The sequence below is a fragment of the Anser brachyrhynchus genome (assembly GCF_964034855.1).
Source record: "Anser brachyrhynchus genome assembly, chromosome: 19".
Taxonomy (NCBI): domain Eukaryota; kingdom Metazoa; phylum Chordata; class Aves; order Anseriformes; family Anatidae; genus Anser; species Anser brachyrhynchus.
The window spans coordinates 5550807-5565822 of record NC_137712.1 but is presented as its reverse complement, the minus strand read 5'-3'; the positions used below and the strand labels follow the sequence as shown (position 1 = coordinate 5565822).

At 44.3% G+C, this 15016-nt stretch overlaps 1 protein-coding gene across 2 annotated transcripts in view; it reads left to right on the top strand.

The window, feature by feature from the left end:
* Positions 1-9959, top strand: part of NUP214 (nucleoporin 214) — a 48739-nt gene extending 38780 nt beyond the window's left edge. Inside the window, exons 31-36 of one of the 2 annotated variants that reach the window (XM_080562224.1) lie at positions 128-275; positions 2012-2161; positions 4409-4580; positions 8079-8221; positions 9086-9110; positions 9746-9959. In XM_080562224.1, the coding sequence (XP_080418350.1) occupies positions 128-275; positions 2012-2161; positions 4409-4580; positions 8079-8221; positions 9086-9110; positions 9746-9779 (672 nt within the window). In that variant the 3' untranslated portion in view covers positions 9780-9959. Of the gene's footprint in view, positions 1-124; positions 276-2011; positions 2162-4408; positions 4581-8078; positions 8222-9085; positions 9111-9745 lie in introns of both variants that reach the window. The other variant, XM_080562223.1, reaches the window with a different exon arrangement.
* Positions 9960-15016: the final 5057 nt, after the last annotated feature.

Here is a 15016-nt window from a genome sequence, read left to right as displayed (position 1 = left end):
TGTGCTGGTTCTTCAGCCCCTGCGTACGCTCAGGGGAATAGGCCAAACAGGAAAATCACCCCCTGAGGGCATGTGCTGCTTTGACTTCTCTTACAATCCCCTTTCTGTCCTTCTTGTGTTCTAGCAGCCATCTTCTTCCAGTGGAGGCCTGTTTGGAGCTGGAAATGGTGGGAGAGGTTTCTTCAGTGGTTTGGGAGGAAAGCCAAGTCAGGATGCAGCCAATAAGAATCCTTTCAGTTCTTCCAGTGGAGGATTTGGATCTGCAGCTTCCCAGAGTAAGTGAAGAAAACAAGAATACAAAATGTGCCGTGATTCCCATCTGCTTTGCGATCCCATCTGTTTTTCCGCTGTTCTTTGTCTTTTACTAAACTCTGTGTTTACGTGAAAGGCTTGTAGGGGTAGCAGAGGCATACAGTATGCATGATGTGTTCTTCTGTAGGTTTCCTTCTAGGTTCATGGAAAGCAAGTAGGGCGGCAATTGCAACAAACAAGCGAATGCAAGAAGTGTGAAGAATATTTATGTTCTTTAGGGAATTCTGTGGCCAAGTGCTTCTTTAAAATCAAATACCCTAAATTCCTGTAATTGAATTTCTGTTTCCAACTTTGTCGCAAGTTAGAAAGCTTTCCTTATTTCTCATCTGCCTTAACAGTGTAAAAATCATTGAATCCCATGCTCAAGTGAAGCCAAGTCAATGTATGTGATGGATGGGCAGTTTCTTCAGCTTTCTGTCCTTAAAATGTCTGTCTGTATGCAGCACATATAATATTTTATCAAAACTTGCTATAATACATAGAACGCTCTCATTAATTTTTCTTGTCCGGGAGATGTGATTTTTTTTTTTTGAGTCACGTGTTCCTAGTAAAGAGAAATAAATACATTCAGCAATTGTTTTGGGGGTGTCTGCTTTGGTTAGAACGCAGAACTGTAGAGTTTCTTTTACCAGTTTTTATCCGGATTTGGTAGACTGGGTGGGTCTCTCACAGGCAGACTCTATGAGCATCAGGAAAGCTGGGCAGAGGAGAGAAATTGTATTAGTCCTCTTTGGGAGGAGGAGCTCAGCACTTGTCCTTTCTTTTGCTCCAATTGCCAGCTAAGAGACAACAGTCCATATGGGTGTTTTAGCTAAATCAATCTACACTTGAGATGCCAAACCGGGCACGTGTTGCTTCTTGCCCAGCCAACCAAGCTAGCAAAAGGAGGCATGGAAAGTAGCTAAGAATACAGTAAGGTTACCATCAAGTTCCTTTGCACGTGGGACTGTAAAGGGCCTGTTAGAAATCCTTTCTTTGAAGCTATAAACGATTAACTGTTAAAGCGAGAATCAATCACTGCCAACTAGTGTAAAAATTATTTTTTTATAGCCAGGTTCAGGTTAAAAATACATTAGTCTTGAGTTTTCTGGATTAACAGGTCTTTGTAATAATCTAAAATTTGTGCTGAGATGCATACATGCTGTTGTCTGCTGTAGCAATTAGTTTGAAATGCTAGGAGACCCACTCGTGCCTTCCTTGTGCAGCTTTTTGCAGATCTACTGTTGTTACATATCTTGGTGTGCCATAACAGCTATTCGTAATGACTTCTTAGCTGTGGCTTTTCTTTAACTGAGGCTGCCCAGTTTTCTTATTTCCTCACTTGCGAATTAGATTTGGCAGTAAGGGAAAGCAGAAGGCGTGGAGTCAAGCAGCTAGAAAGCATGAAGGAGGGGAAGCAGTGGCTAAAAAGTAAAAGTAGGGGAACAAAGAAAAGTTGTAGAATTAGCTGCACGTGGCTAAAAGTAGCACTTAAAGTCTTGGGAGAGCAAACCTCTTTATTTTATTACATCTTTAATGATCCACTGACCTCAACGATTAATCCCAATTCTCATTAACTTAGTCTTCCTTTATTGTAGTATTGGTTTTTGTAATGAAATAAAACATGTGATTCACCAGAGAAAAATTTTGATTGTGTCTTGATGCTAAATGGTAAATTGGTGTGCGTTACGAGCTTCACAAATGTTTTTCATCTCCCCAGATTCTTCTAGCTTATTTGGAAACAGTGGAGCCAAGACCTTTGGATTTGGCAGCTCATCTTTTGGAGACCAGAAGCCTACAGGCACTTTCAGCTCTGGTGGAGGAAGCGTGGCATCTCAAGGCTTTGGGTTCTCTAGTCCAACCAAAGCAGGTATCTTGTCATCCCACCCTTTATGAAATGTAGGAAATCTCACAAACCTTCCTTTCCTTTTATTGTCATCTGCCCCCCCCACTACACTCAGGGGTAGTGGTGATATGTTGTTCATTGGAACTGAATGGCAAAATGTTCATTTTTGTTGATTATCAGGCAAAAACGGAGAGACAGGTTCAGAGAGAGCAAAGCTCTCCTCTGTCCTCAGACCATTCTTACAGTGAACACTGGTGAGGGTAGGTGGTGTTCTGCTCTAGGGGTGTCTTTTGAAGCTTCATCCCTGGGGGAAGCAGGGGAAGGCTTGGTCATCTCTGAAATTCTCTTGAGACAATGGTGCTTAAGAACTCCCTTTGGAGAAGTAGTGCTTTGAGAGGAAGCACTCTGCTTTGACAGGAGCTGTGCTCTGTGTTAGTGAAGTGGCTGAGAGCATAATGATGATGCTATCAGATCCAGCAGCCATTTGTAAGGTTTCTCTTAAGTGTTGCATTCCACTTGATAGCGGGCTGAGTTTTTTGTCTCAGGCATACCTCCCATCTGCCTCTGTTGCCAGAGGAGGAGAAGGGCATTGCTGAAGGATGCTCTTAATTTTCTTTTACCCAATGACTGTAATCTTGCTTTTGATTATTTTAATTTCAAATTTTTTTTTGAGGTGGGATTTTTTTTTGAGAGGTTTGGGCAGAAGAAGCATCCAGTTAAAAAGAGCCCATCAGATCCTTCCAACGTTTGGTTACATTTGCTAAATATTGGAAGAAATGGTGCATCTTCCCCTCTCAACTGCAGTGGAAGGATTTACTTGATTTGGATCCCCTTTTCTTCTGGATTCATTACTTGGATATTTCACTTTTCTTTCTTCACAAATTGTTAATATGTATTGCAAATGAAAGTGTATCCCAAGCAAAGCTTCAGCCCCTGTGATAAATACTCCAACTTCCTAGAGCTAGAGGTAACAAGATATCTGATCTATGTTTAAATAATTCAGGCCTAGCATTTATTTTTTTCCAGACCTTTTGTGTTTACAGCCAAACAGTATCCATTACCTTGTCTCATGGACTGGAATTTCACCCAGGGTATTAAAATGTGCGGTGCTATCCCAGTCCTCAGCCCTAGTCAAACAAAAGAGCAGGTGTCCTTCGCATTCCACAGTGTCAATTAGAAACAGGCCAATAATATCAGTAGATGAGCATAGAATAAAATCATCTGGGTAAAAGCTGGTTCAGAGCTGCAGAAGGTGGCTAAACCCTGAACAAAAATTGTCAAGGGCAGAGTTCAGTTCTTGATGTCCTGCATGAATCTTGCAGTTCCTGGCATTTAATCATTGCCTCTTAGTTTCCACCACTTAAGTCAGCATTAGATAATAACCTGTCTGCTGAATCTTCTTGTATCACTGGAGCACCTCAAAAACAAACTTAGTATTTAAGCTCTGATCTTAAGAGATGAGGGGAGGCTTCTCCATTACACTGGAGAGTTCTTCCAGTTTAAGCACTTCTATGCGTCACTTTCTGTCCTCAGGCAACTTGTATGTCCTTGAAGGGCTTTAGATGAGACCTGAAGCCAGGGTAAAACACTACTATCAAAACACGGTAGCAAACGTTCATGAAGCTGGCCTTTGCAGAAGCTTTTTAATCCTGCATTTTTATATGCAGTTGCTTTGCACAGTAACTTGTCTAAGTGGTGATGAGCAGATCTTTACTTTAAAACTGACTACCTAAGTTAAGATTTTTTTCTTGGTAAGTGCTAGTTTTGTGCTGAAGGATGGATGTCTTTTATAACAATAAAGACATCAGTCTATTATTACCTGCTATATGTATGTTTACTATAACTTGATTATTGTGCATGCTTGCTGTCTCACAGCTAAGTACTGGTGTTTTTATGTAAAGCAAGTAGAGATTCCTTTGCACTGTGCAAGCATGAATAATTCCACCCTGTAGTACAGCTCTGGAGAACGAGTTGATTTTATATTCAAGCGTTCAAGAGGCCCAGAATGTGGTGCTCTGTGGATAGTCTCTTAATTTGGTTGCAGTTCTTTACATGTATTGGGTACTTTTCTTATCCCAGACTTACGTAACAAATTATCCTGCAGTTTGGAAGCTCTGTGGCAGTTACTTTTAAAAATAATACCGTGCCATGTGACAAGATGAACAGCCCTGTTGTAGAGATTGTCTACTTGGAAATCTAATTTTTCTTCTTTCTTTCTGCACTGTTGTTTACTTGATATTCTTGTCCCCTTTTTGCCTCTGTTTTGCTCAGGTGGCTTCGGTGCTGCTCCAGTGTTTGGCAGCCCTCCCACTTTTGGGGGATCCCCTGGGTTTGGAGGGGTGCCAGCATTCGGTTCAGCCCCAACCTTTTCAAGCCCTCTGGGCTCGACGGGAGGCAAAGTGTTCGGCGAGGGTACAGCAGCAGCCAGCGCTGGAGGATTTGGGTAAGCCAACCAGGGTCCAGGGTTTGGGAAAGTAATATCCTTGCATGACAACTGCTCTTACGCTTAGTTACCTCTCCAGTAAGGTAAGGAATGTATTCTGTGATTGAATGCTAAGCTCTAAGTGTCCTTGTTCCGCCCCTTCACCCTGCCCCAGAAAAAAAAAATCAAAAAAGAAAATGGCATAAACCAAAAACCTTAACCCCAAAGGAAATAATGTGTATGATCTCATTTTAATGCTGAAACTACTTTGTTGAATCTTTAGCTTTAGCAATTGGGAAAGGGGGGGAATGTGAGTCATCTTATGTGTGTAAGTGAAGGCAGGAATATTTTCTGTGCACACTTGATGTGTTCAAGTCTAGACCTACAAATTATGCCAAGCAAGGAAAGTAACAAATATCGTCTGTGACGCTGTCTAGTCACCTTATCCACTTGTGAGATCTGGGCTGGAGATACTAATGAGAATTCAGCCTGTTCTCTCACCTTTGGAGGCTGGGAGGAGGAACTTGTAACAGCCGGTGGTCCCAGGGTGATTTGTGTTTATCTCGCATTGATTGTTTTTTACCTGATTCTTTACCTCTTAAGCTTGTGCTTGGCACCAAAGTAGACAGCGCTTTATTTACTGAGATAAAGAAGGAATAGAGAATTTCAAACCTTGCAAAGCGACTTGTGCAATAGGCAGCAAACCCACCTCTTCGCCACTGGGCCACCAGCAAGCAACTCTCCATCATGTCCTATATTCAGACTGAACAGACTCAATTAAAAACAGAAAAACATGGAGTGAAAAAAGGAAATGGGTTATCTTCCCAGTCCTAGTGTTTTCATATTTCACAAGTGTTTGCCTTTGGTTTTGGGAGGAACTACCTTTACGTAAGGCACATTAAACATCCTGAACTGTACTTGTTGATCCCCCCATGAGGGCAGATACCCATCTGCCAGGGCACCCTTGAGCTGTGGGAGGCTTCAGCTAGGTTCTTTAGCAACATCCTGAACTCTGGTGCAGCAAATTGGCGAGTCCCTTTGGAAAGGTAAAAATAGAGGCAGCTTAATTAGATCCCCATGAAGAAGGATGCGCTTGTAGAGATGACTTTACTTCAGTTCAATTGGTATTTTTGTTCAGTTTCCACTTTCAGCCACTGTGCTGCATGATTTTGTGCTGAAACTGGATGCACTCAGATAAAATGTTTGAAGTTTAAAGATGGGAACTTAAAGCTTAAAGAACAAGGAGCAGAGAGATGCAAATGGACGTCTTGCATAAGGAGTCTGCCGACTCAAGAAAGAGAATTCAGTGGCTTGACTTGTGGGAAGTTTGGGGGAGTTTCTTCTATATTAGAAAGGTGTAGCCTTGGTCTGATATTTTCAGAACTGCCTAAGGAATTTGATTTTCACTTTAAAAAATTCAAAATAGTGTATGCAAAATCCCCAGACGAGTTTGCAAATCTTGTTGTAAAGTTTTAAGCAATTGTTTAACTCTGGAGTATAATTTAGCATCTGTGCAACACTTTTAAAATCCCACATCCAGTGAAGTTACTTGCTAGTACGTTGTGCAATATTAGCTCCAAGCTCCTCAAAACACCTTGCTAACTTAAATATGTGGTTCATTGCTCCTTCAGTTCTGAAGAATCTGCGTCACTTGATAAATAACTTAGGTATCAAAAATAGAAACCACTGCACTTCTGTAAAGTCTGAAATTCAGACTGTTTGTGATAATAAAGGTTTTGCTTTCATAAACTAACCTCAAGTGCTTCTCAATTCAGTTTTGTGTAGGAGCTTTACAAAAGACCTGAAAATCTGGGTGAGATAGGTTTAAATTGTTACTAGGCAATGACTGTATCTCACGTCTTTTATATGTTTTAAAAAAAAAAAGTCCATAGCCTAAACTGCTTCTCTACTGTGCTTAGCTTTTTTCAACAGACAGCTTCTTACAGTTGCAGCTGGAAGAAGTAGTTTGAACCACACTTCCATGTCACTTTTCACCACTGCTTCCTTTCACCGAGTAGACATGATTTGTGTATTTCGTGGCGTAGTCCTGAGGAGACAGAGCACTGTAAAAGCCTCTTGTTCTCAAATGCGTACCACTACCTGGCTCCCTTTTTAATAAAACCAACAAAACCTGTTCTGTCCTTGCTGAGAAAATCACGTTTGAGGTTCGGAGCTGAAGCAGTCTGCAAGCTGCATGGGTCAGGAACCAGACCAGAGGTCCAGGGGTTGGTTAACAGGGCCAGAGGTATAAAATCACTAAACCACCCAGAACAGCTAATGCTGTGTATGGAAGTAGTGTGTACAGTCAGCTGCATCTAGGATAGAGGAGGGGTGACGTCCTTTACCAGGTGAATTGCTTGTCACACTGCTACAAGGGTTGTCCTGTATCTGGAGAGATATGTTTTGATGTTTTCGTTACCTTTTTTTTTTTTTTAAATCTCTACTAGATTTGGATGGATGGAGAGGTGGGTTAATGTGCTGTCGGTTCATATTTTCTGTCAGAAATGACAGTGTCTGTGAAGCACAGCCTTGCAAAGCTGGAACACCATTTAACTTGGCCCCCAGTCTGTGCAGAGCAGGACTCGTACTGGATTAGTGTTCATAGCATTGTGTGCTTGCAGGTCTTTTAGAGGAGCTTGTCATTTGAATAGTTTGTGTCTGCATTTTGCCTGGTTTAAGAGAGAAACACTTGAACCTTCTATTTGAGTGCACCTCTTACGTTCAGAATTGGAAGTGTATGTGGGGGGCAGAGAACTATAATGCATATCATGGTCTCATTAGCGTGTCATGCTGATAGCTCTATAATGCTTGGTTGGATGAAGTGGGTGGAGAAGAGACCAATTTCCATATATAAAAATGTATTTCTTTTTTCAGTCCCCAAAAGCAATTAGGGAAATAATCCAAAAGTGGTGGGGAAAAGTGCTAGGTAGGTGCAGATCTTCAGGAAAGCAATGGAGCTCTGTGTACTTCAAAAGGGGCTGGGGAGAGAAAGGAATTGAGAAATCTGCAGACAATTTACGTGGGCAGTGGGTAAAGCACTATCCGAAAGTTGTAATTCTGAGTTCTGCAGCTGGGCTCTGCTTTATGCTCTGGCCAGGAGCAACTCATAGCAAATGGCTGTTTGCTGTCCTATTTGTGAAATGAAATGATGCTATACTTCTGAGCTTGAAGGGTGAAAAATAACTCAGAGGCTGAATTAAGGTACTGCGTTTGATGGCTGAGGTTGGTTTTGCCAAACGTTTGAAAATGTACCCTGTGTAAGCATGAATACATCTGCCCATCTCCCGGGTATCCATTCAGAAAGGGAACTGAACAGACATTCATGTGTGCAACAGTCCGTCCCAAACCAGGAAATCCGTTTCCAGAATGAAGAATTATAATTCTTCATATCCAGGGGTCTTGCTCTTTTGATGTGTCCTAGGTTTAAGGAATGCACTGTTTTCATTGTGGGTGTGGGGACAAACTTGCACTATAAGTGAAAATGTGCTTCTAAACACAAATTTTCTCTTTAAACTGCAGGTTTGGTGGTACCAGTAACAATACAGCATCGTTTGGCACGCTAGCAAATCAAAATACCCCAACGTTTGGATCGCTGTCACAACAGGGTACTGGTTTCGGTACGCAAAGCAGTGGATTCTCAGCTTTCGGGACAGGTGGAGGAGGTAGGAGAAGATAAAGTGTAATGAACTTAATGCAGGTCCTAGGTCTCCAGGTTTCCCTGGCACTCAGGTTCGATTGCTTAGCTCCCTGCTTAGCTCCCTGTCAAAAATCTGTTTGAGCCTGGTCCTGCTATAGAGAAGTCATTGTGGCCTGGAGAAATCAGCTGCAGTTGGAGTCTAGTGTCTTCTCAGACTTAATCTCATGATTCCCCCACAGCAAATAAGCTGTGTGGCATGTGAATAAATCACTCTTCTTCTGCGTACTGCATCTGATTATTGCTTTTCACCCCTTTTTGTGGAGTTGTTCGTTCTTCTCAAAGGAAAATGTCGAGAAATACCACCTCTTCAGTAGCATATGCATGGGTAGCTGTATGCAAGTACTTAGTGTCAAAAGAACATGCACTGCAAAATTGAGGTAGAACACTGATAGCCTTTTTTTTTTTTTTATCTAATGAAGTTCAGTGAAGCAGCTTTGATTTACACAGGGCTGAGAACAGAGCCTTTGAGAGAAGATGCATTCATTGGTGGTCTGTCACCACTGGCTTGCATTAAGCACAAACTCCATCTTCAGAAAGCAGCCCTCTGTTTTCACAGAGAGGCGAATAAACCAGGCTCATTGTATGCAGTTGCTACTGATAAATAAACATAGCCGATTACCAGTGAAAGAAAAGCACTCAAGAACTGAGGCAAGTCACTTTTCTTCTAGATGGAGATTTGACTTCCATTGTTTGCCCATCACTCTTTCCCTGGCCTAAGGCAGGAAAGAAATGTTTTTCAATCAGTGTGTAGGAGGGGACATTTACTACACATCTTAAGCATTCATTTTACCATTTAACAATGATTTTTCTAATCTTGCATTTCTTTCAGGGTTTGGTTTTGGATCAACTAACACGTAAGTAACATTTTGTGTCTAATCCTTCATTAAAAATACAAATAGAACCAGAATGGAATAGTTGAATGGCGTACAAGAGAACGTTTTGAAAGTAGCAGTAACATACTAGTTCTGGCTTCCTTTTTAGTGTTACTGCATAGAGCTCAAAGTCCACGCTCTGAATGTGTGCTTCCCAGTGAGGTTAATCTCTCATATAAGAGAGACGTGATGTGTGTGTTCAAGCTGTTTGTGTGAATCTAGTATCTACTCCATTTGTCGGATTGAAACAAGGTGTGAAATGAATTGGCACCTTTCTGGCTGAATTGAGATGGTGATTTACAGTTAAGAACTGGACTAAGGGCTGAATGAAGTTAACTTTGTGATCCACTCTGCCACTGGCCTGCTGGATTACTTTTGGCAAGATTTTTAAACATTGTTTCCCTGTCAAGTAGGGAACATAATATCTCTCCAGATGGTTGGCTCCACAATAAGCATAATTATATCTAGCTAGCATGTGTTGATGCAGTGTCAGGTAAAAGATGCTGGAAAAATCAACGCGTTCTCAGAATAAGCTTCTGATACTCAGGACACTGGAAGAATACAGCCTGAGGGAGACTCTAGCACTCATTGCTGTTTTTTTTTTTTCTGTTCTACAGATCTTCCTCTGGATTTAGTGGATGGAGAAGCTAAGAACATCCTGAACTCTCCTGTAGAACTGTGCTGTAGCTCCTACGTTCATGAGTCACCTATGTGATCAATATCCAAACAGCTTTTCTTTTAAATATAAATTCTGACTTTAAAAAAAAAAAGATTGTGCTTATTTTTTATGCAAAACTTGTTCTCTATATTAAACTATTTTATCTGCCTTGATATTATTTGTGTTGAAAGGGTTTTATCTCCCTGGATCTTGAAGAAATACATGTAAGGTGTGATAACCAGCTGCATACTGGTAGCTTGCTGGTAGCTTTGCTTTTTGTTGTTCGTTCTTATGCCCAGACAAGGGAGTATCTCAAGTCGGGTCTGATACAAACCAGCACATATTTCATTGAAGCAAATGACCGGTTATCCTAGGCTCTTAAGAAGGGGCTAAAGTTTGCCCTGCTAATTTTAAGTATAGGATGGGGCACATGCTTATCTCACTGAAGTGCTAAAACTGAGTCATGTGTGAGCCAGAAGCTTAGTGGAGAAATAGGAAATTATCTGAGAAGAAACTGGCAGCGTGCAGAACACGTTCCCATGGCAGTAACATTCAGAGAAGAGGTGGGAAGTAAAAGCTTTCTCGTTTTTACCTTCCTGTAAATTTCACAGAACTCAGAAATTTGAACTCAGGTTATGGGGAAAACTTCTGGCCCTTGAATTAGGAATGTGACCTCCATCCAGAGGCAGTAGTGATTTTGCAGCTCATGACTTAGGCTGTTGGTGTCTACCATCAGCTATGTTTTTTCCTAACATGTATGAGATTGTACTTTTTCCCCGTAGCTCTTAGCTTCAGTCAATAACGTTTGTGAAATTCTCATGTGTTTATACCCGAACATATTGAGCAAATGTTTTAAAGAATGCCCTGAAGGCGTTCTGGACAAACACTTTTTCTATTTGATGCATCTGACCTCCATGAAACCTCTAAATGATGTAATGGGTTTTTGTTGCACTGTGAAAAATGCATTTGAAGTAATGGTTTATGTATTAGCTGAATACATGCAGATTGGATGGTTTTATCTTGTTGGTCCTAATAGGACGTTTCGGGGTACTTCTGCTTTTTCTATTTTCAGCAGAAATATTCTAACGTTTCATTTTTTGAATAGCGTACAATATGATGACGAGTGTCATTTTTGGGTTTGGTTGGCAAGTGGGCATGTAATCTGGAATTGTAAATAGCTGATAATTGCTTGTTTTCGCATCCAGTGTTATGAACTAAACGATTGTATCTATCAACAGCTCCTGAAGAAAGCGCTTTTTTTCAAGTCGACCTAAAAAGTTAGCTTTCAACATAACTCCTGTCCTAGTTGTAGAAAATGTCCTTCGTGTCTCTCTGCTCCTGGGAATGACAGGAGTTAGGTTCCCTTTAAAAAGGAAGACCACTGAGATGCGGTGAGTGTTGTGTATAAGGAGGGCTTATTTTTAGATGTGGAGAGGCTTTGCAGGACACTAGGCACTCAGGCTTTTACATATGCCCTGGATTTCTGAACCCTGGCACGCTGTGCGTCGTGCTCAAGGCAGCACTGCTGTGCGGGTTTTGTTCTTCACCTTTCCTTCTAATGGAAGAGGGGGGCTGCCAGCAGCCCTGGGACCACAGCACTGGGACTGAGATGAAAATTTGCTGGTTTGGAGATGGTAGAAAAAGCTGGAGAGATTGAAGTTTGCGCTCCCAGCATGTCCTCCTTGACCATACAAAATTTCTTAAGGCCTAGAGGTGATACCACTGTTCTGTTTTCCTTCCTCACTATAAATAGCAGCTGGCCCGAACCACTGACCTTAAATTCTTTGCGTTAATCTCCCATCGCTGTGGCATGCGACACCTCCTAGCAAGGCCATATCAGCTGTGCTCCCCCAGATAGCTAATAAACCTCTTGCTATGGAGAAGATTGGCTTGGTAAGAATGTGATGTTGGCATGCTGAGCCATTTAAAGTTTCTCTTTTGGAATGATGGGAGCAGTTGGGGGTTGTCCCTGCCGTGCTGTTTGGTACCTGTTTAACTCTTTTTCCCTCTGCAAGTGAAAGGCCGTAATAATTACTCCAGATTCTGTTCAAACGAGTTGTTTTGTTACAGTGCTTCTGAGATCATGGCTGAAACGAGCCAACCCCCTGAACTATCTGCCCTTGAGAAATGGGTGCTGCTCCTGGTTTCCATAGCAGCTGCTGGAGGAGCTGAGCAGCACAGCGGCTGATCGTGACCATAAGCCTACAGGAATATGCACAAAACAGCAAAGTCAACTCTGAAAAGTCTGCATTTATATTAGATGACTCAAGAGCTTGGCGAGTGTGTGCGCTGCCTGGCTGGTGGCTGCCAGAAGCTGTTGCGGTCTGTCATCTGTGTTGGGTGGCCTGTGATCTCGTGGCCCCTGTCCAGTGCTCATGGACAGATGTCCACCAAAGAACAAAGCTGCTAACAAAGTCAGCTCCCATCTTGGCAGACCCGGTGAAGAAGCCAAGGGCTCACAGGGCTTGGAGCCCTTATTGCATTAGCTCTGTTGTCCACGCTGGTTGATCTTCAAAGAAATAATGGCAGCTGTTCCAGGACTGCTCGGAAGGAGCTGATCACTTCGTCTTGAGTGAATGTGGTTGTGCCTTTTTTTGGCCGTATCAGTAACAGAGGAAATCTTCCAAGGCTTTTCTCAAAGGCGGAGATTCTTAATCATTTTTAATGGAAGAAAACCAGTTATTTGTTCCCCTCACCCGAGATGTTGAGTGCTGGTGAGGCTGTGCCGTGGCAGAGCTCTGGTGGTGGTGGTACAGATGTGGGTGGGGGGGAGCCCGGGGTGCAGGGAGGATTTCCTCACCCTCGGAGAGACCAGGCTGGGTATTTCTGCTTCCTCATAGGCTAAAAGAGCAACAAAGAAAAAAAGGCTTTATTTGGGGGGGAACGGATGACACAAAGAGGTTTTGTGCTTTATCACAAATGCTTTATCACAAAGAGGAAGATTATTTCATCTCTTGTCTTAAATGTTTTTGCATTAGAAGGCTTGGTGCTCCAGAAGGCGGGTGCCTCACAGAGGACTGGTCGTCTCGCTGTGAGCCCCTCGCCCTGTCAGCCCGTGCCTCTGTCCCTGCTGGAGCAGGCCCGTGGGCTGAAGCGATGTTTTATTTATCCCTTCTTGGTTTTCATGGGGCCTGCCCTTGTGCATCGCTTTCAGCACTTCATGCAAGGGAAAATAATCCTGCACGGGGCTCGGGCACGGCAGCGTTTGGTAGCGCTGAGGGAGTTTCTGTTCCTAAATAAATGTCACGTTGAGCCCCAGGGGATGGGAAGAGGCAACAGCAGCTCGGCAGGGCTGAGCAGCCCTCCTCCAGCCCTCTGGTCCTCCTCACCTCCCCACCCGAGAGCGTTCCAACTCGCACGGGCACTGGAGAGGTTTCTGGAGCGATTCCAGGGACAGGGAAGGCCCCAGGGGCTGGGACCTGTTGAGAAAAGACCGAATGTTCCCTGCTGCAGGGTGAGCGTGGACATCTCGCTGTGGTTTTCCCCTCTGCACACCTGCGTGTGCCCGTGCAGTTTCGGCTCGGCTCCCTGATGGGCCCCAGGGTTACTCAGCGCGTTTCCTGTCTCACACCATCCACACCTCGTTTTTCTGCAGCTTTCGGGAGGTTGCACAGCTCTGCAAGCATGTCTGGCTCCTGCTGGAAAGCCTGGCCTTCTCCTTGCATGCCTTTATCACGGGTGGGCACAATTTGTGCAGCCAGCATCTGCATCTGAGCTCGTAACGCTTCCTGCGAATGAGATTTGAATCAAGTGCCTTGCCAGCCAGCTTCTTCCTCAAATAATACAAACGGGTTCTCCATGAACCCAGCTGCTGCAGTAGGCAGTGGGGGCTCACGGCCGTGGGCTGGGCTCTGCCCTCAGTGCTCTTTACTCCTGCCTAAGCACAGCGTCCTTCTGGAAGCACCCTCTTTTGGATAAGGGGGCTGGAGTCATGCCGTGCTCGGTGGCTGTCGAAGAATTGAGCTGGTAGGAAAGGGTCTGCCTCGGGGCAGCTCTGCTTTGCAGGTGCCAGGAGCTTCCAGTGTCACCGTGCTGGGATTAAATGGGTGTTAGCAAGGTCAGAGGTGAAACAAGCCACTAATATATTTTGAAGGGGAAATGCAAGGCCACCCCAAAATTATGAGTTGTTGTAGGTTTGGACCTGGCTCCCCAGAGCTGCTCTGCTGTGTTTGCCAGGGCTCCGCACCCAGCAGGCTGCTGGGGGGCACTTGGCCGATTTTCAAAGGCAGCCTTGGGAACCTTGGTGCAGGCTGTCGGAGGAACTCTGTTCTAATTATGTGCACGCAGCGCATGGCACGGTGTGGGTTTTGAGTAGATGCTTCAAGGTTCTGCAATCCATGTCAGTGTGTTGCTGAAAAATACTTGCTTTAAAGCTTGAAAACATGGAGGGATAAAAGCGGTGTTTGCAGCTGCTGCATGTGCACAGCTTACCAAGATGTGAGATAGAAGAAATAGGAAACAAAACCTGATTTGCGTCAGCAGAGGGAAGTCCCCTGCAAAAAGTTTTGGGCAAGGCCAGTGGAGGCAAGCAGGGTATTTCTGCAAATCAAGGAACCGTTGCCTGCCTGCTTCAAACCAAGGTTAGAAAATCACGAAGCGAGCAGTAAAACCTCTAGAAGGGTGCGGCTTCAGCTGGAGCCTCAGCATCCGCGAGCGCACAGGCATCGGGGATTTATTCCGGCATCACCCCGGCTCTGCTGGGTCTGGCAGCCGATGTCCTTCCCCCCCTCCTGATCCTTCCAGGAGGTTTTTAGTGTCTCCGTGCAGACAATAAGTGCCCCGGCGTTTTCAGGGTGTCACCCAAAGCAGCTGTGCGCTGCCTCGGATCCCCTCTCCCCCTCCTCCCTCCGAAAGTAGGACATCTAAATTTAGCCTGCTATCAACAGATGAGGCTGGAGAGTTTCCACTGTGGAAACGAATCCCACTCAGAACCTGTCCTCTCGTCTGTGCAGGCTCCATCCGTGCAAATTCCTTTCCCCGAGCCGTGCCCTCCCCTGCGCTTCGCTTCCCCCCTTCCCCTGCAGCGTTTGTGTCTGTTACGCCGCCGTGTGCTGGCGTGGCCCTGCCAAGCAGGGTACGTGGCTGCTGTTCATGTCTCATGCCCACACGTACCCAGGAGTTTTGCAGGCTGGGAGCAGCTCGGCTGCTGCTGGCAGAAGCATGCAAGAAAGGCTTTCGGGCTGCAAAGGCTGGCTACAACCTCAGAAGGGTGCAGCAGGCTCTCCTTACT